This window comes from Eucalyptus grandis, chromosome 2 (assembly GCF_016545825.1).
Source record: "Eucalyptus grandis isolate ANBG69807.140 chromosome 2, ASM1654582v1, whole genome shotgun sequence".
Classification (NCBI taxonomy): domain Eukaryota; kingdom Viridiplantae; phylum Streptophyta; class Magnoliopsida; order Myrtales; family Myrtaceae; genus Eucalyptus; species Eucalyptus grandis.
In genome coordinates, this window is record NC_052613.1 from 10,901,545 (window position 1) to 10,927,155 (window position 25,611).

Consider the following 25,611-nt stretch of genomic DNA (forward strand, 5'->3'; position numbering starts at 1 on the left):
AATCCAGCTATGGATTAACTGGCCTTTATATGAACTTCAACGAGGGTTTTTGTTCTTCTCGCATCTTAAACGACTCACTGTGAGAATTTCTTCCTTTATCTGTATATTTAGGATTATCCTGTGTTAATGCCAAATAAGTTTGTCGGGGAAGGCCTAAGCATAGGAATGCATTTTAAATGAGATGGAAGACAGCAGTTTAAATCATTTGTCAAACCATGCAGTTTCTCGTCTTCACTTGCTTAGGGTTCGGTGGTGCGGGGACGTGCCCTTATTTCTATATTCACTGCGTCTAAATAGACTTTCATTTGTCTTGACTTTGCAATATAAATAAACTATATATTATGGTACAAGTGGAAAGCAAAATGCAATTAGTGCAACCTCAATTGCTTAGAAAATGCTTCAAGTTCGATTGAACTTTGAGATTCTCCATGACATTTTTATCAACAATCTCAATTGCTAATACAGGGACAAGGCACCGACCCACATGGAAGATCCACGTCTCTAAAAGCACCTTCCGGGAAAATTAAGGTTATTTTGTTGGAGTTGCTCAAAAATCATTTGACAAAATGTGCCAATCTTCTTGTCAAGATTTTAAAGGGTGATGCAGTCACTTGGCTCCGATGGATGGGAATATCTCGTTTAGAAAGTACCTAAAAAATCTCTTAAAATGCATAAATCATGTGAAAGTTATTACAAAAGCAAGTGAATTGTCGATCATTTCATTTCAATAGAACGCTAGCACGGTTCAACATTGTTCACTTAAAAAAGGCCAAAAGTATACTTCTCTTTTGACCCAACAGCCATTTACGTGTCTCTATCATTGCCAATGCCATTCACTTATCCCTATCCTTGCCAATGCCATTCACAATCCTTGAATAAGCAATCGTTGGGCAAAATGTGAGCTAAATTTTCGATATTCTTGCAAAATTTTCACTTAAGAGGTGCCTGGTTGTTGTGCGCCGAGAATCATAATGCGTGAAGTCGCGGGTTTGACCCCTGGATTGAGCTCCTCGAGACCATTTGAGCAAAAGTAAAGGAAGGAGTTGTCACCCATCAATGGCAATATTAGTCGAATCTGAGTTACAAACTCCGTAAAACAACGTAACCTGAACGATGACAATGATGATGGGCAAAAGCCATATGAGAAATTTTCTAATTTAGCGAGTTACGGTAAATTAAGAGCGGTCGCATAAGCATTTCTCGAGAGAAAACGAAACGAAAACAACAAGAATCAGACAAGATGATGATGGGAATATACATTGCAAAACTACGGTGATGATCGCAGCGGATCAATCGGTCAATCCAAGTTAGAACGCTAACTACATATCTCTCTACACACGACAACACCCAGCAACGAAAGATACGAAAGAGAAATTGCAGGGGCGGTCGTCGTCTTCCTCACGACTGGCTCGAGAACAGCGCCTCCCAAATCTCGGCGAACACCTGCAGGATCACCCCGTGGTGGTGGTGCGAGTTCAGCGCCAGGAAGCACTCGAGCAGCTTTTGCAGCTCCTCCGCCCCGAACATCTCCTTCTCCACTATCATCTCCACCATCGACCGCCGGAAGTCCGCCCGCGGGTCGCTCGACCGCTTCACCACCGCGAAGCTGTCCTCGATCTCCCCGCGGCCGCCTTCGTCGGCCAGCGGCAGCACCCCGACTCCGGCCGCGCCGCTCCTCCTCCGGCGCCGGCGCCTGCGGCGGGTCTCCGACGAGTCCGGCGAGAGGGAGCGGGAGGAGGAGAGGCGAACGTCGCTCTCGTCGTCGCTGCTGAACCAGTCATCCTGCGACGTGGTCGACGAGCTGTAGGGGCACTTCTCTTTCTCCCCCTCCTCCGTCGCCGCGGCGCCGCCTTCTTCTCGGTGTTGGTCTTCTCGGTGGGCACCGGCGGCCGGGGTAGTCTTCTCATAAAGGGAGTGACGGGGGACGAAGGAGGGCACCGGCGGCCGAGGTAGTCGTCGTCCCTGAGGACGGGTGGCGGATACCGCTCGGACGAGGATCGGCGCGGGAGTCGGGGGTGGTTGAGGGACGACAGAGAACCGACGAGGGAGTCGCCGGAGATGGTCCGGAGGGACCGGCCGGCGAGGAGGGTCGGGGAATGAGGACGGAGCGGTGGATGACTTGGTCGATGGTCTGGGAGCTGCAGGAGGCGGCGAAGGAGGGGCGGAAGATGCGCGAGAAGCGCAGCTTCTTCGCTCGCAAATTCATCGTGTAGAGAGAGAGAGAGAGAGAGAGAGAGAGATGGACAATAAGTGAGTTTATAAAGAGAGGAAGACCATGCTTTCAATAAACTTAAATTAAGAGATTTATCTTTACCAAAAAAAATTAAGTGATTTATCAAACTCTCTAAACATATAAATAATAAATATAGGTCAGGTGTGCTGAGACCTGTTAAATTATTCGATATATCAAGTGACATTACAGAAAAAATAAGTCGGGGGTCTCAAAAGAATATGAAAAGAAATCTTGACGAAAAAATTCTGAAATATTGGACAATATTAATTTTTACCCAAAAAAAAAAAAATGAAACCAACAAGAATGAAGTATATTTTATGCTTGTCAACATTTAATACTTTGAATAAATACTTAAATTTTGTTAAAAAAATTACTACTTAAATGTAAAACTCAATTTTTTGTAATGTACTCGCAAAAACATTTTTTCTAATTATAGATAAAAATGGTTAGTCAAATTAGTAGCCGCACATGTATTTAGTGATGTTTTAAAGTATTATCAAACAATGGGAAAATTTTGAAAGTCTGCTGACATGGTGAAAAGAGGAGCTGTACGAAAAGAAAAAAAGCGGTGAGGTAAAAGGTTTTATTCACAAGAGTCCAATGTACTTAAAATTTATAAATAAATTTCAATTCTGCCTAGTCATGAGATGATTATGAGTTTGATTTTCAAGTTAACTTGGATTCTCATGGATTATTGGTGCTTTAAGTTGTGTAAATTAGGTTGTTCAAGTTTTAATTTTAGCAATTATATTCATTTTGTTAAATTAATGAATTTTTTTTCTTTCACGATTGCGAGTGTGAAAAATGTTTTATGTTAAAGATGCAATAGAAATCCTTCATTTGCTTTGTCTAGTAATGGAAGTGTTTAAATTCTTCTTTATACATTGAATATTAAATATTTTATATTGACGATGTTTCTAGTATCTTTTCTATTTCCTTTTTTTTTTTCATTTGATTTATTGTGTTCTTTTTTTAAATTTGTCCGATTTCCTTGTTTAAACTTATGGTGGATAATTCATCCACTCATTTTCTTTGATACTTCACTTCGTCTGTTTACTTGATAGACCCTTTTTAACTTGTATGTATCATTTAATTAGTCTTCGTTAGACTTTGGAGTCGCTTCCATTCCTACACACATACGCTAAATACGGTTAATCATCGACTTTTGAATCTTTTTGAGTCATGTAAAGAAAAAGGATATGCACGACAATTAAAACTTTGTTAAAGAGTGGGGTAAATATTATTATCACTTTGACAATTCCTACTACCGTGCTAGATAGGAGCCTAAAGTCACAAACAGATAATGAACACCCTTGACATATGTAGGAAAATAAGGATGAAACTTATCCTCCACAAATAGAAGCTATTAGATGTAAAGAATTGCGCTCAACATCTCTGACTCTGATATTGATTTACAAACGCTTGCATCACTTTAATCTTCAAAACCCTTAAACCCTATGCAAAATACATTCTATAGCATCAAAATTATACAATATTCACTCATTTCAATATAAATTTTTTCCCTACGCGTTTACTTACCACTTAGAAGAAAATGAAGATCCATGGCGTGACCACCCACCTATATTTTTTTTGTTTACCCTAGCCTCTTGTCGTCTTCTTCCTTGTCCCGAATATTAAAAAACGTCGGTAGGAGGAGACCTTTTTGCGTAAGAGAATCTTAGATCAGAGACATCACTTTCATCCTCAAATGCCGGTTTCCCAATTACAAATTAAAATTGTTTAATGCCTTATTTTGTTGTGGGCTTCTTTGGCTACTTTCTGGTGTATTCTTTTATCTACTTTTAAATTAAAGCTTGAGAAAATGATGCCGTTGCATCTTCTTAGATAATTGCGCAAATTAAGAAGTCCTCAAAGTCTCAAGGGTCACGAGCTCCTATTTTCCTTGTCTTTAATCATCAGGTGGTTTGAAAAGTTGAATTAACTAGGTTTCCCGTTGGATCTATATTGGCATCCGCATCCCAAGTATTTTTTTCGATGTTATGTTGGGAATAGAAGGAAAATATAGGTACCAAAGTTGCGAACGGAATCAAGCACGCCTAGAACACTTATTTATCTAGACCCTCACGTCCATGTACAACTTCTTTTAAGTAAAGGTCAATACGGATTCCGGTTTCATAACCAGTTTGCTTGACTGATCTTAATATGAGACCAACCCACTTCATTTTATAACGAATACCCATGAGCAAGTTAATATGGTCTCGAAACAGACTTGGTTAAGTTATTGCCATATGGCAGCCAAAACTAAGTTAATCAGATCAACGCTCCCCAACGACCAATTTGTCATTAGAATCTTTTTAAGTTAGTACTAAAGAAAAGCAGTGTATCAAGCAAATCCTTCATGGTTCAGTCATACATTAATAGCTTGATTTTTCGAATTCAAACTTTGAAGGACGCTCCTAACCAGGATGTGGCAATGGAGGTGCTCTTGTTTCTCTTAAATGATGAGCCGGATAGGTCGGTTGTTTATGTATCATTAGCTTTGATTACTTTCATGGTTTTGTTTAGTTTAAAAGTAAGATAAAAAGTGTTGGAGATTATGTGACAATTTCGAGGGAAATTGATAAATAAATGTTGTCATTTGGATTATGCAAAACGCTGCATTCGAATGGTATATTGTGCTGCTGCTATTACATATGATGATGCAGATATCAACGGATTGACTTTGGGCTTTGAGATTATTATTATTATTATTATTATTATTTGCTTGTCATTTTATCTGTATTCCTTAAGCCCATCGAATTCTCTCGTCAAGTCCTGATAATTCAAAATTTTCTGTTTTTTTTTTCTCATTAACATTCTAATGATTCAATGCTATATCGTTCTTGTAAAAGAGTAGATTGCAAATGCTTGCAATGTGATCCGTTCTATTAATGTTTGTTGAGTACGGGAATATTTTTCGTTCTTTCATTCATTCGTCTTTATAATTGATATAAATGATTAATTTTAAGAAAATATATTTTTAAATCATTTATTTTTGCAAAATAAACACACCGACAATCCATTCTTTGAATTTGTTGCAATTCTCTTTTTAGTATGAGTTTTTCTAGGCATATTGAAGTGCATTCCTAACCACCAAAATGACCTATAAATCGCAGTATTTTACACTAAAGCTTAACGTCCAAGAATAGCTCGAAGATGGTAAGAATAAGCACCACGACATTCCTTAAATTGCCCTTGAAATGACTTTCACATTTTACTTTATATTCTTATAATATTAGAAATTTAGCATACTCGATACCTTCCACATCAAAGAGTCAATTATTAAAAAATTTAGCTCATACTTATAGTGCCGAATCCAACGGTTCACATTTAATGTGTTCTGATCCGTCGGCCAAAATGCTTTGTCATCCAGAGGTCGTATTAATTGTTTTGTTTCTATCTGTCGTCGGTATTGTGTGCGGAACATCGCCGTGTAAAAAGGTACGGCACAATAGAAAAGCCCTTATGGTTCGTGGGCGTGTCAGGATCGATCCGGTACAACTAATGCGAGACAGAGAAACTCAACAAGGAGCTGCTGATTTATCAGCAGTCACACCGCACTGTCTTGAGATTTGAAGAGAATCTGAGAAGTCGCGGAAACTTCCAAATATGTGGATTACACGCAGGAAAGCTGCAGTCGAAAATGTCTCTCTTAATCAATCACTTTCAACCTCCCCAATGACTTGAAATGGTGATTGGCGTCTTCTCTTACACAGCCGCAGACGACGAGAAGATGCCATTTTTATCTCTGGACCCAACTCGGGTTTTCTCTGTTTGCTTTGTTTGCGGTCTTTTCTAAATTTTGTATCGATATGCATCAGATTCAATCTCATAATGCTTTTTCTGTAAGGGTTTGCTGCTTTGCATATATATATACAGAGAGAGAGAGAGATCATGCTGTTTTCATGGTGTTCAAGGCAATTTTGCTATAACAGTAGACTAGCTTTGGGACGATATAGTAAGAACTTTGCAATACCTACGTGGCGAAGGCGATGTATGGAGACTTTCACATAATATGATAATTATTCAATAGCTATTGCACCAAGCACCAAACAACCAAAGGAGAGAGTGAGGTGCCCCTTGTTGGAGCTATCCTACGTTGGTTGTGAAAAAGGCTAGTAAGGGTATGTTTGGTAACACTCTCGAGAACAACTAATTCTGTTTTTTTTTTTTGTTTCCGGAAATAAAAAAAGAACAGAAATTTGTTTCATAAATTTTTTGTTTTGAGGAACAAAAATCTTTTTTTTTATTGTTCCTAGGAATAAATTTAGAATATAATCAAGAAGTAAAAAAGTTACTTTTTGTTCTCAAGAACAAGAATCAAGTCTAATTTTTTCTTTCCTCTTCTCCTCTTTCCTTTTTCTTCTTCTTCTTCTTCCTTTTGGCCTGTTGTCGGCCTCAGCCATGGCCGGTTACCGACCAGCGCAATGCTGGGCCTCCCCAGGCTAGGACAACGCCGACCTCACGCCACCTAGGCGAGGCCGAGCCTCCCGGTGACCTGGCGAGCCTCTGGTAAGCTCGCCGGCCCTCACTTTGGCTTGGCAAGGCTCCAGTGAGCTCACCGAACCTCGCCTAGTCGGTCATCGGCCACAAATAAGGAGGAAGGAGAAGATAAAAGGAAAAAGTCAAAAGAAAAATAAGAGAAAAATAATAAAAATATAATAAAAGTATTAAAAATTAAAAGAAATAAAAAAAATTAAGAATCCTACCAAACTCATTTTTATTCCAAGAATAGAAATTTTGTGCAGCTGCCAAGCACATTCTTTTGCTTAGAAATTATTCTTGAGAACAGAATAAGAAAAAATTATATATGATCAAAAATTGTTCTTGGGAATAGAATCGTTAACAAACACGTTATAAGTAGTTTATAAGTATGGAAGAAAATCTCACCATTTAAGTTAGTTTTTGGATGAGAGACGTCCAAGACCAATTAATAATGGCATCAAAGCCAATGGTAGATTAGTGGGCCCAAGTATGTTATGGTGATTTGATTAATATCTTAAGGAAGAAATTTGGTGATTAACGTGGTTTCTGGGGTATGGGTGTTGTGGTGTAGAAACATCGGCCCAATGATGGACTTATAGTGCGTTTGGTTTAGTATTCTCAAGAGACTTTCAGCCTTCAAAACCCTTTAGAGAAATGCTAAACCGTTTGGTAACTACTTTGAAATAACTTTCAAGTGAAAGTCAACATTGAAAAGGCTAAAAGCCCTAGCATTAAGCTCTTAGTATTTAACCAAATGTTGAAACTCATTTTTCCTTCCAAAACAACCCTCTCCCATTCTTCAAATTTCCGATTTTGCCCTTGTTATTATTTTTTTTAAATGCTAAAAAATGTATATATATTAAAAAAGACCAACTGTTCGCCGGCCGATGAAGGGCTACGGCTGCCTACGAGCCAAATCTAGTGTCGACGGCCATCGGTCAAGGTCACCCGAGGTCAGGGGACCCTCAGTGAGGGTTGCGCGACCTTAGCGAGGGCTGCTGAAGGTCGCATGACCTTAGGCGACTCAGACAAAGTGCAACCCAAGCGACCATCGCCTAGGTCTCGCAGCCTCAAGCGGCCCTCATCTAGATCCCGCGAGGGTTGCACGACCAATGATCCCATGAGAGTTACGCGATCGATGGCTACACCTAGGAAAGTGTCGCCTAAGGTCATGAGACCCAAGTAGTGGTCGCTTGGGTCATGCGTTGCCTAAGCATTGTTGCCTGGGTTGCACGACCCTTGCTAACGGTCGCGTGAGATTGGGCGACCTCTAGTAGTTCTCACCAGGGTCGCATAACCCTAGCCAAAGGTCGCCTTTGATCGACGACCGTCAACGCTAGATTTCGCTCGTCAGTGGCCATAGCCTTTTGCCAAACTAGCAAAAAGTTTGGTCTTCTTCTTTTTTAATTATATATATTTGATTTTTTTTAGCATTATTGTCAAATTTTATATTTAAAAAGTTGCATACATTATTTTTTCAATTTTAAATAAATAAAGATTAAAAAACTAATATTATTTACCTAAATGATTTTTCAAATGTGTTTTTTACTAAACAATATTTTTCTCAAAATTATTTTTTAAAGTATAGGTTATCAAACGGCCTTTGCATTTACTTAAAATCTTTTAGGCTGAATTGTCTTCCATTTTCTCGGGCTTTCAAATTGCTGAACCAAACGCAATCTTAATACTTAACACTGAGCTAATTAAGGGAGATTAAAGTTGAGATATTTGATGCAGTAGGTATCTAGATTAAGGGAAGGAGGAGTAGACCTATTACTAAGCTCTCATGTGAGGATATCTGGATAAAGGGGGGATAGACCTAATAGCGAACTCACACATGAGAATACCTAGATTAAGGGAGAGTGGACCTAACACTGAGCCTACACATGAGGGGGAGATGTACTGTGAGTTATGTTAGAATAGTCTTATATTGGAGAATTAACGTGGTGTGGAACAGTTAGGGTCTACATGGTGACTTTTTTATTTCTTTGTTTTTTTTTTTTTTCCTTTTGTTCCCCGAAATAGAAAAAGAACAGAAATCCATTTGATAACGTTAGTTAATTTTTCAATTCTTGAGAATAGAAAAGTAGTTAGAGTATAGACTTGGAATAGAAACAAAAAGTAGAAAAAAATTAACTTCTTGTTTTCAAGAACAATTTCTAGAAATAAGTCATATTCTTTATTTTATGTCTTCTTCTTCCTTGCCACTTGCTGCTTGCTGCCTACTGCCGTTCGCCGCCACCCGCATGCCGTTGGTTGCCACCCTTCACCACCCATTGCCAACTGTTTGCTGTGGTCGTCGGCTAATCGCCACCGCTGCCTAAAGGAGGAAGAACAAGAGAGTAAAAAGAAGAAAAAAAAAGAGGAAAAATCTCCAAAATTTATTAAGAAATTAAAAGAAATTCTACGTCACCAGAAAAAACTTGTGAGTTGTACCAAATGCATTCATAATTTTTTTTTATTCCGAGAATTGAAATTTTGTACAGTTACCAAACGTGTTGTTTTACTCAGAAACTATTTCAGGGAATACAAATAAAAAGAAATTATTCTCGGGGATAGAAATGTTACCAAACGCATTCTTAATATATCCAAGTTAATTCATAATTTATTAATTTTAGTTTTTGAGTAAAAGTGGGTCTAATTAAATATGTTGACGAGCTCAAACTTGGGTTCCCTCTTGACAATCTCTCAGGTGAAGATATTGAACTTTTGTTGCGTGCTTTTAATAACTAGTATTAGAGCCGGGTTACCAATAAATCTAAACCCAATAATCACATGAGAGATGCATATTGTTATCACTTCAACCTAGGGATTGATGTGTGAAAGGAAGATTGTCAAGATTATCTTACATCGTTTATGCAAAAAATAGGTGAGTCAATTTAGGGCCTGTTTGGCAACTTGCCCAACAGTCTGGGGTCGATTTTTTGTTCCCGAGAATCGATTTGGGACGAGAATCGCGTTTGGTAAATTTTTTTTTCTCGGGAACAAATTTGTTCCCGGAACAATTTTGGACAAGATTTGAGAATCAAAAAAAATTTGATTCTCGTCCGAGAATCAGAAAAAAGAATCAAAATGGTAAAACCTTGTTCTTCTCTTTTATCATCTCGGTTGCCATTCGCCATCGCCCGCCGCCATCCGCCGCCGCCCGCCGCCGCTGCCGCCGCCCGCCGCCGCCGCCGGTCGCGGTCCGCCGCCCGTCCGCCGGTCCGGCGAGATCGCGGAGGCTCGCCGAGCCGGGCGAGGTCCGCGAGCTCGCCGGAGGCAAGCCCGGCCACCGGCGAGGCTCGGCCTCGCCGGATCTGCGAGGCCCGGCCTCGCCGGTGGCCGAGCCGGCCTCGCCGGGCCTCGCCCGGCCGGCGGGCCGACTGCCACCGACGGCCGGGCAAGCCTCGCCGGTGGCCGGCGAGCCTCGCCGGCACTGGCGAGGCTCGGCCTCGCCCGGATCGGGCGAGGTCGAGCCTCGCCGGTGGGCGGGCGAGCCTCGCCCGGCTGGCTGGTGAGGCTCGCCCCGCCATCGGCAAGGCTCGCCCGGCCCGCCGGTGGCCAAGCCGGCCTCGCCGAGGCCGGGCGAGGCGAGGCCTCACCCGGGCGAGCCCGAGGCTCGGCCGACGAAGGCCGACCTCGCCGAGGGCAAGGCGAGGCGCTCGGTGAGCGTCGCCGGCCCTCGTCTGGCCTCGCCGCCGGTCGGACCGGCGACCGGCCAAATGAAGAAAAAGAAGAAGAATAGGAAAAAAGGGGAAAAAAAGAAAAAGAAAAAGAAAAAAAAAAAAAAAAAAGGAAAAAAAAAAAAAAAAGTAAAAAAAGTAAAGAAATTATTTAAAATTTATTTAAAAATCAAAAGATTATTTAAAATTTATTTAAAAATCAAAAGAAATTAATTTGGAACAGAATCAATTAATACGGTACCAAACGCAATTCTATTCCGGAATAAAAAATTTTGAACGATTTACCAAACACGTGTTTTTCTTCGAGAATCGGTTCAGGAACAGAATCAAAAAGAATCGGTTCTTATCGAATCGGCTCCGGAATGCAATTTGTTACCAAACGCGCCCTTATTAATTGCGAGGGAAAGTACAATCAAGCTAACTTTTGAGACGAGAGAGACTCCAGACCACTCAACACCCTTAACCCCGTTTATAATGGTTTTTGTGTTCTAATAACAAAAGAAAAGTTTAAAGGCATCTCTTTACTCCCTAGCCTCAAAAGTGAGGATTGAACTCCCCACTTCCAAGTGGGTCTTGCCACTAACATCAATAGACACACGAAAAAAGAGCATTAATATTAGGGGTGTTAAAAATACCTGAATTAGCTGACCTGAGCTAAAAATTTTGGGTCTTGTTGGGTCAGGTCTCATTTCGGGGGTAATAAGCAAAAGAAAAAAAGAGCATGTTGAGAGTTTGGTTCAACTCAAATATCCGAACCAGGCTTGTTGAAAACGTGGAAGAGTCTTCACCATCCTCTCCATCCCCCGTTGACACCCCACCCCTCCTTCCTCCATCCTCTCGCACAGGCCTTCGCCGCGGAAGGCACATCCTCCTCGTTCACCACCCCGCGCAGCGGCGAGGAAAGATCCACAATAATTAGTCTTGGACAGTTTATTTGTGAAAATGTATTGGCTTGTGATTTGCGCTCTCCACTAATATAAGCATTAACTTTCGGAAGACGGTGTCTACTAACTTTAGTGGCCAAGGGCAATTCATTCCATGTCAATTGAATGCAGTCTCAGCCGTCGTATTCATGTCCTCGGAAAGGTTTCCCGAATTTGTGAATACAATGTCGGTAGGCAAAAAAAGTTTGTTCCATCGGATCCTGCCGAAAAGTATGTAAATTGACATACACGAGGACAGAGGGACAACTAATTGGCATAATCATTACTCTTAATTATGCAATCTGAAGGATTGGGTGTCCATTGTGGCCACGACACTTGGCATAATAACAATAGGCGGAATAGAAATGGAATCGAAATTCAGACGAGGAAAAAGTAGATAGGAAATCACTATGGCAATTAAGAAAATTAGAATGACTAATTGAGAGCTGTATACCTAAAGAATATGTCTCAATAAGATCACCCGCTCTGCCTCTAATTAGATATCTTTAATTCCCAAGTATATCACCTTAACCATATCAATTGAATGATAATGCAAACAACTGTAGCATTTTATTGAATAAATTTCCTTTTTTTTATACCTAGAATATAGTTTGCATTTTTTATTATTTGAGAAATCAGCTTTTTGAATCCAAGAGACTGTCCTATCTACATGATCTTTCATTATTTTGCATTTTCTCCCACTCTCTCACTACTAGAACAAGTTTGCACCGCTTCTAACGCTGTTAGAACCTACTAGTAATATTCATTCATAATTCTATAAGAACCGAAGATATTCAATTTACAAACTAGCGAAACACAAAGCTCTAGTGTCATTCTCATCATTAATATACGAGAGTTCCAGTCTAATATGCACTTTCTCACGCACTACAACTGTGTCATCTCCTTCGAGCAGGAAGAAGTAGAAGAACAGGCTCCCAAACACCATACTTCGCAGAGCACTAAGAACATGGCCCCCAATGTTATCCGGTGGCTGATGCTCAGGAGCAACATCGACACGGCCTTGCTCACCAGCCGGTTCACCGAGATTTGCGAGGGCCGAGCCCTGGACCTGCAGACGAAGCGGGAACACGTCCGATGAATAGACCCAAGTGATGGGCCCAAGCCTAATCGAGAAGAAGGAGACGTCTGCACACACAGCCACGATGCTCACCGCGATGGCCCAGGCTGGCTTGCTCCTAAAGTGCTCAGGAACTTCGAGCCCAGGCCCAGAGCTGCTGGGGAACAGGCCATCCCTACCAATTCCAATAGCAAGATCAGACACCTCCCGAGCCGGTCCAAGAACAGGGCCGAGACAATCACAAACGCGGCCTTGGAGCAGCCTATGATAACGTTGATCCCGAAGAGCTTCCTTTTGTTGTGAATCCTGGTGGCTCGAAACACTTCGGGGGTGTAATAGATCACGGCGTCGTCCCCGGCGGCCTGCATGAAGAAGTTGATGCCGATGGCAGTGATGAGGATCCGGCGGAGGCTGGGCGAGGGATGGAGGAATTCCCTCCACACCCCTTGCCCTCTCCATCGCTTTGAAGAGGCCAAATTGGCATCATCATAAGCAGCTTGGATGACATCACGAAGTCTTGATTCGGCCTCTTTCACATCTCTTGAAGTCTTTAACAACACCCTTCTCGCCTCCTCAATCCTGCCTTTCATGACAAGCCAACGAGGCGATTCGGGCTTGAAAAGGACTCCAAGCCTGAGGCTGGTCGCCGGAATGCCAGCAATCCCAAGCATTGTCGTCCAGTTGAACCGCTCGGGGAGGCCAGCGAGGGCGTGATTGCAAATGTAGCCGAGCAAGATCCCTGCCACGCTGAAGAAATCCAGGAGGGAGGTGAGCATCCCCCTCACTGAGGCCGGGGAAATCTCAGCCGTGTAGAGCGGCGCAATCATGAGGGAGTACCTGACCCCGACACCAGCCACGATCCGGCCTGCCATGAGGCACGCGTACCCCAGCGCCAGGCCCATCAACAGGGCACCGTCAGGAAGGTCGATGCGGCGAGGACGATGGTGTAACGCCGCCCAATGAGGTCGGAGGTCTTGCCCGAGGCCAGAGAACGGACCAGCTAGAAGAAGTTGGGTATGCCCCCTGGACGTACGTGATCTTGAGGTTCTCTCTGATGAAGATCACCGCACCGCTCATCATCCCGATGTCCGCAAAATCAAAACGATCACCACCACCCCACCTCCAGAATGTCCCAAGATTCTCCGCAGAAACTGCGACAATTCCGACTCTCTTACGCTACCCAACAGGCCTGTTCACGACCATTTCTTATTCCCCTGGGCGATTCGATCAACAGATCACCGAAAATCGCGTCCCTTTTCAAGCCTATCTCGTGAGAAAACACGACCCCTTACCCATCTGCACATTCCCAATTCGAATCAAGCTTCGGCTCTAGAAACAAATCCGCGCAATTCGAGAGAGAGACGTGACGAGCTGATACTCACCGTAGCCCAAGAGGATCGAGTTCGTGGAGAGGAGGATGGCACAGGACAGAACGTATTTGTTCGCCTGAGGCCCCTTGTGATCTGAAGCATCGAAAGTCGGCTCTTTCGGGTCGTCCATTTCGGCCAATTTCCTTTGTCACTCCCGCAGTCACGCAGAGAAGAATGAAGGAAACTGCAAGCGATGCGGAAAAAGAGCAAGAGAGAGAGGGGAGCAGACTTAGACTGTGAAATGAGTATGCTAGGTGGTTGAAGAGATGCATGCTGAGGGGGAGCCGAGCCGGATTGCATGAAAAGCGAAAAAGGAAAGAAATATAGGTTAGGACATAAATGATCGTAGATGTGTAACATGTTCTCCAAGTTTCTGATTTATTCAATATAGTCTTTGAATTTTAGCTTAGTATAGATCGTGGTTCACAACCTTTTTGTACACATTCAAGTCGTCCCTTGTAGGGACCGTTTCCTTGACTAGCTTAAGATGAGCGAGGCACGACCATCTTCACTGCCCTAAGCCGCCGCAAATGTAACTTAGCAGGGAAAAGGATAGATCCTGTGAAATTTGAAGAGTGAAAGTCAAATTAGTCAATCACGTAAAGGATAAGGACAAATCTTTCTCCCCAAAGAATTTAAAATACTACGTTACAATCAAAGCGATCTCCGAGCCATGGCCCATAACTCAGTTACCTTTTTCCCTTTTTCATCCTATGCGATCTACATCAGGGTAAAGATAATCTTATCTGGAAAAGCAAATTAAAGAAATAATGAATATCTTGAAAAATCTCGAATTAATATTTACGTGATAAATTTACTCTAAACTAATTTTTTAAGCTATCAAAATCTGAACCTGATATACTTGTAACATATATATCCTTCATTAACTTCCGTCAAATTTTATCTTAAAATTGCTGAACTCATGTGAAAATTTATATCAATTTGGTATTTGTCGAAAGTGTAGTAGTTTGGGATTGATTTATCGTTAATATACCAATTTGAAATTTTTTTGTGGTATTAACCCTTAAAGAAATAATATTGAGAAAGGCTGGGAATATGAAAAAGCAACTATCACACACAAAGAGAGAAAAAAGAAAAAGAAAAATCTGGCTCCAGCCCAGAAAAGTTATGAGACGGCTTAGATAATATCAAAGCGATCGTCCGAAAAACTATATATATATAGAAGTACCTCTCAGAAGCTTGAGCGTGAAAGCACACATGACATTCCCAAGAAAAATAGTTTAGCCGGCGGCCGCGGTGGATTCCGGCGATCGTTTGACCCCCTTCTGCTAGCAATGCTCAGATCTCTTTTCCTACACGACGTTTTCTTAAAAACGCATTCGCCTTTTAACGTTTTGACTATTTTGTACAGAGCTCTATCCTGTTGAAGCTTGCATCTCCTTTCGAAGAAAGTGGTCCTCTCTTGGGAAAAACACGTAGCCAAAAATAACTTTTCTAGGTTGTGAGACCGCTCCTCTAAGTTTCGTATATATTGATGGACGGAATTCATTTATTAAATTTAGAGCCGTCCCGTTTAGGTAATTTTTTTTTTTTTTTTTCACGCCATCAATATGACAAATGAAAACAAAAAATAATTGTAACCACCGTCTTTTTTTCGTTTTTCCCGGAGAACATTTGGTTGCAACTTAACCTCAGTAAGATTAACCGATGAAAGATAACTTGGTATAAGATACGAGGGATAATGTATTCTTTCTCCTCATAGGGCCCCCCAGATTTTGCGAGAGATGGGTGCATGCTTTAGAGGAAGCCTGCACGTCCATTTCGGTGACCGGCTTCATTAGCTGAACTTGTGTTATGGTTCAAAGGAGGAGCTAATGAAGCCCAGGCATAATCGAAACGGATGTGATTCTTGAACTTTTAGTTTGTTTAATATTAGCCCAATGTATAATATAACTCGTGAACTTTTAATTTATTTGATGTGATCCTTAAAATTTTGATACGAATTCAATTTACTCATTGAACCATATGAAAATGTTAAGATAAAATTGAACGTGAATATTTTCATATAGTTTATGAACTAAATTGAGCATATATCAGAAGTTTAAAGATCACATTAAACAAATTAAAGTTTTATGGATTACACTGCACATCAAGTTAATGATCATATTAAAAGTTTAGGAATTGTATTGCACAGTAAATCAAAATTTATTAATCATTTGTATCATTATCCTACACACAACAAACCATTTTGGGAGGGTTTTGGGAGGGCTAAGCTCCCTGAAAACTGACAATGGACTTTTCTTAACTAAGGAAAAGGAAAAGGTGGGCAATTAATAATAGTTCGACGGAGTTAATGGGGGAAGAGATGGACGCGGAGGTTCTCTGATATAAAAGGGCACGGTTGCCTGCAAGCTTCATTCGACGAAGATAATGCCAACGACGATGATATAGGAGTGGGTTCCAGTTCATCGGGAATAGGAAAAATGCCAGAAATGGGTCTTGAAGGCAGAGGCAACTTTTGCAGTGAGGGAGGAGGCTAAGCTCACCCTCTTATCTTTTTCGGATGAAGATGTTGATGCCTTATCAACTCGTCCATGGCCAACCTCCGTGCAATTTATGGAGAAGCCACTGTCCATGGCCATCCCTACGCACCTTTAGATCTATGACAAGCTGCCATCCAAATTCGAAGGTACTGTTGTGGACGACCTACGAAGCACCGATACTCTCCAAGAGTCTTTGTGTCGTGTTGGACATTTCGACATATGTCTTACACTCTTCAATACTCTTAGACACTCGATCAACACATGTCGAAATATCCAACATCTATTCAACTTTTCTGACGCTCAAGTCGGAATTCTGACGTACGAGTTTCCGATACGTAATTCCAATATTAAGGTTAATTTTAAAAACTCAATAAATTAGAAGTCAAGATATATATGTGTGTGTGAGAGAGAGAGAGAAAAAATAAAACACAATAATAAAAATAATAAATGGAGAAAGAAGAAAAACTTAGTATTCTCTTCTCTTCTGACTTTCACTTTCTGTGATACACAATTCACCCCTTAAGTTTTTTTTTCTCCCCTTCCAACATATCTAATATAGGGGTCTAGAATATGAATTGCTTGTTTTTCTCTAAATTTATGAATTATTGAAATATAGTTGAATTTGTCAAATTAAAATAATGAATGATATTAATAAACGGCAAATTAATGTTTTTAGTGTAAATTCATTCTAGGTTTTTTTAATTAATTAATTAATTATTTATTTATTTATGAATTTAATTCAAATTAATTTGATTGAAATAATCATAAAAATGATCATTTATTATGTATATATACAATGTGTCCCAATGTGTCGAAAATTTTTATTTTTTGAGAAACGACTTGTCGGCATATCGTGTAATGTTGTGTCGTATGTCGCATATCAGTGTCGGTACTACTTAGTGGACGACCTACCGTCGCCAATGGACGAGCCACTGTCCATGCTAACCACCATCGTCCACAGAAAACTAGGAATTTCTTCTCTCTTTTCTCACTTTCTTCAAGACCGTCAATCATTTACGAAGAAATTACACATCATTTTTTTATTCGACATCAAAGCCATGTATCCATTTATAAATGGGTTAATACCCTAAAAAACCCTAAACTGGTACATTTGTGACAAATTTACCCCAAACTATTTTTTTTACCATAAAAAACTCTAAACTGGTACACCTATGACAATTTTACCCAAAACTGGTACACTTGTGACAAATTCACCATATGTTAATTTTCGTTAAATTTTACTATTAAATTATTAAGTTAAATGACACGTGACAGTTAATTAATATACAAATTTAGGATTTTAAGCTCCGTTTGTCACAGTTTACAATTTTTGTAATTTTTTTGTGGTATTAATCCAATTTAGGAGAATGTATATTTGTCACAAATTTACCAGTTTGTGATTTTTTGTTGTCGAATAAATTAGTTTTGGGTAAATTTATCATAAATATACCGGTTTATGGTTTTTAATAGTCAATCGGGGTACATTTGTCAGAGGTGTACTGGTTTGGGGTTTTTTATGGTCAAAAAAATAGTTTTGGGTAAATTTGTCACGTGTGTACTAGTTTTGAGTTTTTTATGGTATTAACCCTTTATAAATGGATGGAAGGAAGAAATGCTTGCCACGTGAGCATGACATTTTACAATTACCGAATATTTTCTTGTCAGGGAGGGAGGCAATGTACAGAATTTTTACGAGACTTTCATAATGTATGATAAATATTCGGATGCTCTCGCACCAAGTACTAAGCGACCAGAGGAGATAGCGGGATGGTCCTAGTCCTGTTCATCATTGCTTTTGTGTTCTTATAACAAAATATAAATTTAAAAGCATCTCTTTACTCCCTAGCCCCGAAAGTAGGGATTGAACTCCCCAGCTCCAGGCAGGCCTTGCGATTAACATCAATGGGCGCATAGAAAAAGGAGCATTAATATTAGGGTTGTTTAAAATACCCTAATTGGCTTGCTACAAATCAAAATTTTGAGTTTTTTTGGGTCGGGGTCTTATTCCGGCTTGGGTAATAAGAAAAAAAAATTGTATATGTTGGCAGTTTGGTTCGGGTCAAATATCCAAACCGACCCAAATCACAATAAACACTATAAAAAAAATCCTGAACGCAATACACCGAAGGCTAGTTAAAGACGCGGAAGAGTTATCACCATCTTCTCGCTCCCTGTTTAACATAAGTGTTGACCACTCCTCACCCTCCCTCCTCTTGCACCGGTCCTTGCCACCGCTGCCGAAGGCACATCTTCCTCCTTCACCGCCCTGTTTACCACCACCCTGGGCAACAGCACCGGCGACTTGTGAATTGTCCTCTCAATTGATTTCTGGACCTCAAGAACGAGTGAATGGCGAAGGGGGTTTGCCTGTCGACAGCAACGATGGCCTTGGAGTCGTTCGGAGAAGGCTTCTCGAGGGTCACTGAACTCGGATCTAAGGGGGAGTAGAAGTGTCAGAATGGGTAAAAAACGCACTTTGAACCCATTTATAACGAGATGGGTCATATAAGAGTTAGTTAAGTTTTAATAAATGACCGACCAAAAAAAAAAGCTTTAATAAATGTGTTGTTAATGGATTTAGATTTTATGTAAGACAAACTCATTTACAACCCATTTAATTTATAAAGATTATTAGTTCACTCAACCCATTAACGAAATATTGTGCGCTAGCAATTTTTATAATTTTAATTTTGTTAGAAATTTTAGATTTTGTAATAGTTTTTATTTTTGTATTTTGTTTTTCTTTTTCCCCTACAAATTCCAGTGTAGTCGGCCACCAAGCGAGGGCTGCGAGGCTCTTGTTAGTCAAGGGCTGCGAAGCCCTCACCCAGTTGCCAATCACATTGGCAAGCTTGAGGCTTGCCGCATTTGGTGAGGCTGAGGTTATCGGCAAGACTCTAGCCTCCCTGATATGGCAAGGCTGAAGCTCGAGCCTCTCCAACGTCAAGGCAAGCTCGAGCTTGTCAGATTTGGCGAGGCTCAAGTCGTTGAAATGGGCCAGCTCAAGCCTTGCTAGCTTGTGGCAACACTTGAGCTCACCTATTGCCAACCATAGCGGTCGTGGCTGGCGAATGGGAGAAGGATGAGGAAAAAGAAGAAGAAAAAAAAATTGAAAATTCTATTTTATAAATATAAAAATATTTAGGAGTGTACGGATAATCAAATAAAGTTTTCTATGCTAAGCAAAAAATATTATTTAATTTGTTTTCAAGTTTCAATGAAATACCCAAAAAAATTATTATTTTTAGGAATACCACATTTTTTATGAAATAAATGGAGCCTCAATTTTTTTTAAAAATTATAAAATTCATCCATTAAATTTGTAATTGCATGGAAATTTTTTAACAATATATTTTAAAAAATCATAAAAAAATAAGTTTTTCCATATTTGATTAAATAATGAAAATATTTTATAATATGGGTTGAGCCTGATATGTGTTAGATATGAGTCAGGTTAGGTATGGGTTAATAAATTTACATTACTAATGTATGGGCCATAAACGATTTAATGAGTCAATTTGAGTTGGATCATTTATGATTGACCCAAACCTGACCCGACTTACTTTTTAAACATTACTCGACTCATCAGTTTGACAAGTCTAGAGGGAGTAGGTGGGGAGTTAAGATGGTGGAGGACTCGGAGTTGCGTGGCAATGATTTCTCATGGTGTTTGGATGATGTTACAGGTGGAGTTGCGATTGATGCTAGTGATGATTTTGACCATAGGAGTTACTAATCAATTGCGTATCTTCTGCTTATTCATTGTCGCGCTTGAAAGATGGTTTCTACTCACTTGAAGCATGCAATGAAAGTCATTCCATCGGATCATGATGACATGTATGTAAAGTGCTATAACAAGGAAATAAGTATCACTAATTGAGCTTAATAATTAGTTAATTCTGTCTCACCAGAACTTACTTTTCAAACATCACTCGACTCACTCGTTTAACAAGTCTAAAGGGAGTAGGTAGGGAGTCAAGATGGTGGAGAACTTGGAGTTGCATGACAATGATTTCTCATGGCGTTTGGATGATGTTGCAAGTGGAGATTGCGATTGATGTTAATGATGATTTTGACCATAGGAGTTGCTGATCAATTGTGTATCTTCTGCTTATTCATTGTCGTGCCCGAAAGATGGTTTCTACTCACTTTAAGCAAGCAATGAAAGTTATTCCATCGGATCATGACGACATGTATGTAAAGTACTATAACAAGGAAATAAGGACCACTAATTGAGCTTAATGATTAATTAATTCTATCTCACCAAGACTTACTTATCAAACATCACCCGACTCACCCGTTTGACAAGTCTAGAGGGAGTAGGTGGGGAGTCAGGATGGTGGAGGACTTGGAGTTCCGTGACAATAATTTCTCATGGCATTTAAATGAGGTTGTAGGTGGAGATTGCGATTGATGCTAGTGATGATTATGACCATAGGAGTTGCTGATCGATTGCGTATCTTCTGCTTATTCATTGTCGCGACCGAAAGACGGTTTCTACTCACTTTAAGCAGGCAATAAAAGTTATTCCATTGGATCATGACGACATGTATGTAAAGTGCTATAACAAGGAAATAAGGATCACTAATTGAGCTTAATGATTAATTAATTCTGCCTCACCACTCTTAGTTATGCAATCCGAAGAATTTGGGTGTCCTTGGTAGGCACGACACTTGGCGAAACAACAATAGAGAAACTAGAAATTGAATCGGAGTTCGGATGAGGAAAAAGTAACTAAGAAATCGCTATGCAACTAGGGAAATTGGAAGGATTAATTGAGGGCTGTATCACCAAAGAAAATGTTTCAATAAGATCACCTGGGAGAGAAAACCTCTCTTTAACTCTAATTAGATATCTTTAAATCCCTAATTATGTACCTTCGACATACCAAATTGAATGATAATGCGAAAAACCATAATGTTCTGCTAAATAAATTTCTTTACCTTTTTAAATATAAATAGAATATAGTTTACATATATTTATGTGAGGAATCAAATTTATGTATCCAAAAGACTATCCTATTTTCATCTATGATTCACGTTAGCAGTCATATGTTCAAGAGGAAAATATGTGTTAATATAAAAGGGAAAGGACAAAATTAGCCAATGAACTTTAATCCAATGTGCGATCTGATCCTAAAGCTTAGCCCAATGTACGATATAGTTCCTGAATTTTTAATTTGTTCAATGCAATGCTAAACTTTTAGCATATATTTAAAGATCACATTAAATATATTAAAAGTTCATGGGCCACGGATAACATAATTTTCATTAGTTTGCATTTTCTCCCACCCTGTCACTACAAAACAAGTTCGCACGCTTCTGATGTAATTAAAACCTACTAGTAATATTCATAATGGATAAGAACAGATAATTTTCAATTTCCAACAAGAAAAATATTAATATTCCAAAATCAACTATTGTGAATCTATGTATTTATCGTCATTCCCATCATTAATATATGAGACCTCCAGTCTCCACACTTAAAACTAGTGCTTTAATTTTCATTACTCTAACTTAAATATCATCATGCAAGCTCATTATCTAAAACAAGGTCACTTTGCTCCCTTCGCAAAGTCCATCCAGAAGAGATACTATGCAATTTCTCATGCACTATAACTGTGTCATCTCCTTTGCCTTAGTGTCATCACCTTCCCTCTTGTCCTCAAACAAAGCACCGATCTCTTCTAATGTCCTGCCCTTCGTCTCGGGCAAGAAGAAGTAGAAGAACAGACTCCCCAACACCATCACTCCACAGAGCACGAAGAACATGCCCGCAACGTTATCCGGTGGCTGATGCTCAAGAACGACATCGACACGGCCCCGCTCATCAGCCGATTCACTGAGATCGCGAGGGCTGTGCCCTGAGCCCGCAGCCGCAGCGGGAACACCTCCGATGAGTAGACCCAAGTGATGGGTCCGAGCCCGATCGAGAAGAAGGAGACATCGGCGCACACCGCCACGATGCTCACCACGATGGCCCAGAGCGGCTTGCTCCCGGAGGAGTGGTCGAGGAACTTTGAGCCCACGCCCAGAGCGGCCAGGGAACAGGCCATCCCCACCGAACCCAGCAGCAAGAGCGGGCGTCTCCCGAACCGATCCAAGAATAGGGCCGAGACCATCACGAACGCGGCCTTGGAGCAGCCCATGATCACGTTGATCCCGAACAGCTTCTTTTTGTTGTGAATCCCGGCGGCACGAAACACTTCAGGGGTGTAATAGATCACGGCGTCGTTCCCGGAGGCCTGCATGAAGAAGTTGATCCCGATGGCAGTGATGAGGATCCGGCGGAGGCCGGGCGAGGGACGGAGGAATTCCCTCCACACCCCTTGGCCGGTCCATCCTTTTGAAGCAGCCAAATCGGCATCATCCTGAGCAGCTTGGGTGATCTCCTGGAGTCTTGATTCAGCCTCTCCTTCATCGCTTGAAGTCTTTACCAACACCCTTTTCGCCTCCTCAATCCTGCCCTTCATGACAAGCCACCTAGGCGATTCAGGCATGAAAATGATGCTCGACCCGAGGCCGATCGCCGGAAAGGCAGCCAGCCCAAGCATTATCCTCCAGTTTAACCCCTCGGGGAGGCCAGCGAGGGCATAATTGCAAATGTACCCGAGCAAGATCCCGGCCACAATGAAGAACTCCGGAAGGGAGGTGAGCATCCCCCTCACCGAGGCCGGGGCAATCTCAGCCGTGTAGAGCGGCGCGATCATGAGGGAGTACCCAACCCCAACACCGGCCACCACCCTGCCTGCCATGAGGAACGCATATGACGGCGCGAAGCCCATCAACAGGGCGCCGATCAGGAAGGTCGACGCGGCTAGGACGATAGTATAACGCCGCCCAATGAGGTCGGAGGTCTTGCCGGAGGCCAGAGAGCCGACCAGCGAGCAGACGTTGAGTATACCCACGAGGAATTGTTCTTGCACGTACGTGATCTTGAGGTTCTCTCTGATGAAAATCACCGCACCGCTCATCACCCCGATATCTGCAAAATCAAACTACCATCACCACCTCACCCCGGAAATTTCCCATGATTCTCAGTAAAAATTGCAACAATTCGGACTGTCTTACTCTACCCAACACGCGAATTCACGACCATTTCTTATACCTATGTGTGATTCGATCAACAGATCACCAAAAATTGTGTCCTTTCCAATCCTATCTTGTGAGAAAACATAACCCCTTACCCATCTCCACATTCCTAACTCGAATTAAACTTCGGCGCGATAAGCTGCACAATCTGAGAAAGAGATGGGACGACTCGATACTCACCGTAGCCCAAGAGGATCGAGTTCGTGGAGGCCATGACGGCACAGAGCAGAACGTACTTGTTCGCCCTAGGCTCCTTCTTGGGACCCGAAACGGCGAAAGTTGGCGCTTTTGGGTCATCCATTTCAGCCAGTTTATCTTCACTCTCAGTCCCACAAGAGAAGAATGAAGGAAACCGCAAGCGAGAGGAAGAGAGAGAGAGAGAGAGAAGTGAGGAGAGAGAGTGAGTCGGGGTTGGTTGGTGGCTGCAGGGACATATATGTTGAGAATCGCGAGCCAGATTGCATGAAAGCAGAAATAGGAAAAAACACAAAAAGGCTGTGAGGATAAGGGCGCCGAAAATTCTTGCATGCATCGACCACACATGAACTCACTCCATCTAACTCGTCAGATTAGGCGATTTGCATACGAAATCTATCGTCATTCGACGACGGAGATGCGCCGAGCCGACGAGCCCGTCGGGTTCGCCCCTGGCTCGGTCGCCGTCGAAAGCCCACGTGACACGTATGGGTTGCCCCCCAGCAATGATTAATCTTTGAAAGATCCTCGCCACCTTACTACCAAAGGAGCAAACTTTTTAGTCAGATTCCAACACGCGGCAGAAGGGTTGCTCTCAGAGAAGACCTCTTTAACACACAGCCAGTCAATACCAAAGTTGAAGCAATCGATCGCTCAGAGATTAAATGCTGCAGCGAGTCTCTTGTAATCTAGTGCAAAAGCGGAGGACAACGTCGGAAATTCGTGCTCGAAAGGACGAGGGCGCCCGGGATTTTACGTGGAGGAGTGGAATAAAGCCTCCCTTTTGTAGGGTGGGGGGGAGAGATCGGACTTTTGGGGACGATCCGTCCCTGTTGAGATCGAAAGGGCTTTGGATTCTACCCTTCTTTTTTCCACACTTTGGATCTTGTCAATGGAAAAGGGTGTGCCAAAGCTATGATGTGGACCATCTTTAGTCAATTATTGCCCTAGTGGATCCCCAAAGTAAACTGGAGGTCCCGGTCCATCGCATCATGCCAAGATATAAAAAGGGACTGAACGCGTCTTTTGGGGTAAACCAACTAATAAGTTGGTAAAACTGCCCTCTTATAGTGCATTTAGTAACCATTTTATTTTTAGGAATAACTTTTATTTAAAGATAGTTTTTTCTAATTTTGTTTCCTAGACGAATTTTTAAGCATTCGAACGTGTTTAGTAATATATAAAATTTATACTTTCAGAAAAAAAAAAAATAGAATGTGTTTGGTACGATTCTCAATATTTTTTGTAACGTAAAAATTTCTTTTAATTTTTAAATAATTCTTTGAGATTTCTCTTTTTCTTTTTATCTTTTTTCATTCTCTTCTTTTTCCTCCTCAAGTTAGTAGCTGAGCCTCGACGATGGATGAGAGGCTTTGACCTCGCCAGCCTCGAGCTAGCCTCGTTAACGCGCGGCAATTAGATAAAGGAGAAAGAAGAATAAAATAAAATAAAAAAAAAATGACTTGATTCTAGAATTATTCTTGAGAAGAAAGAAATGATTTTTTTTTTTTACTTTTTTATTATATTCTAAATCTATTTTCTGATCACTGATATATTTTCGGGAATAGGAAAATTATTTGATGTTACCAAACGAATTATTCTTCTTCTTTTGTTATGGGAAACAAAAGAATAAAAATAGCAAAAAATTGACCTTTTACCAAATAGGACCTTAACAAGCTTGGGTATGATTTTTATGACTTTAGACGGGGCCAAATCGAGTCGCCGAATTTCCTTTAGCGTAAAAACTGGGCTAAGATTCTACCCTCGAGGTTAAATGGATGAGAGGACATCTTTAGAATTTTAAGACGTGCCTGTCTAGGAAGGGTACTACGGAACATAGATCATTGGGCAGAGTCGAATCTTTAGAATTGTAAAGTCAAACAAACTCCAAATTGACATGCGACGATTGAGAACGACGGACATATGGAAAGAATTGTCCCACGTACTTACAAGTTGTTCTTAGGCCTTTTTTCATATTTCGTTGCATAATTACATTGTCACAAATAATTAATTGAAAATACAGGGCAAATTCGTGTGGCGGAGCAAGGCTAATACCCCGCCCACCCC

General features: G+C 41.2%; 1 protein-coding gene and 2 pseudogenes across 1 annotated transcript; all 3 read right to left on the bottom strand.

Annotated features, from left to right (window-relative positions):
* Window positions 1–1,398: 1,398 nt before the first annotated feature.
* Window positions 1,399–2,206, bottom strand: LOC104438283 (transcription repressor OFP8). The gene is made up of 2 exons (XM_039306763.1): window positions 2,120–2,206; window positions 1,399–1,962 (listed from the first exon to the last, which is right to left on the bottom strand). Exons 1-2 carry the CDS (start codon window positions 2,204–2,206, stop codon window positions 1,399–1,401), a joined length of 651 nt encoding a protein of 216 aa, XP_039162697.1.
* A 9,899-nt stretch (window positions 2,207–12,105) lies between these two features.
* LOC104440349 lies at window positions 12,106–13,884 on the bottom strand (annotated as a pseudogene).
* Window positions 13,885–21,588: 7,704 nt separating this feature from the next.
* On the bottom strand, window positions 21,589–23,973 carry LOC104430803 (annotated as a pseudogene).
* Window positions 23,974–25,611: the final 1,638 nt, after the last annotated feature.

What these genes read in the sequence shown, in the direction of transcription:
- LOC104438283 (XM_039306763.1), bottom strand. Translation starts at nt 2,206, where the DNA reads ATGAATTTGCGAGCGAAGAAGCTGCGCTTCTCGCGCATCTTCCGCCCC. An exon ending in GCTCCCAGACCATCGACCAA is followed by an intron (nt 1,963 to 2,119) that starts GTCATCCACCGC and finishes ACCCGTCCTCAG; the next exon opens with GGACGACGACTACCTCGGCC.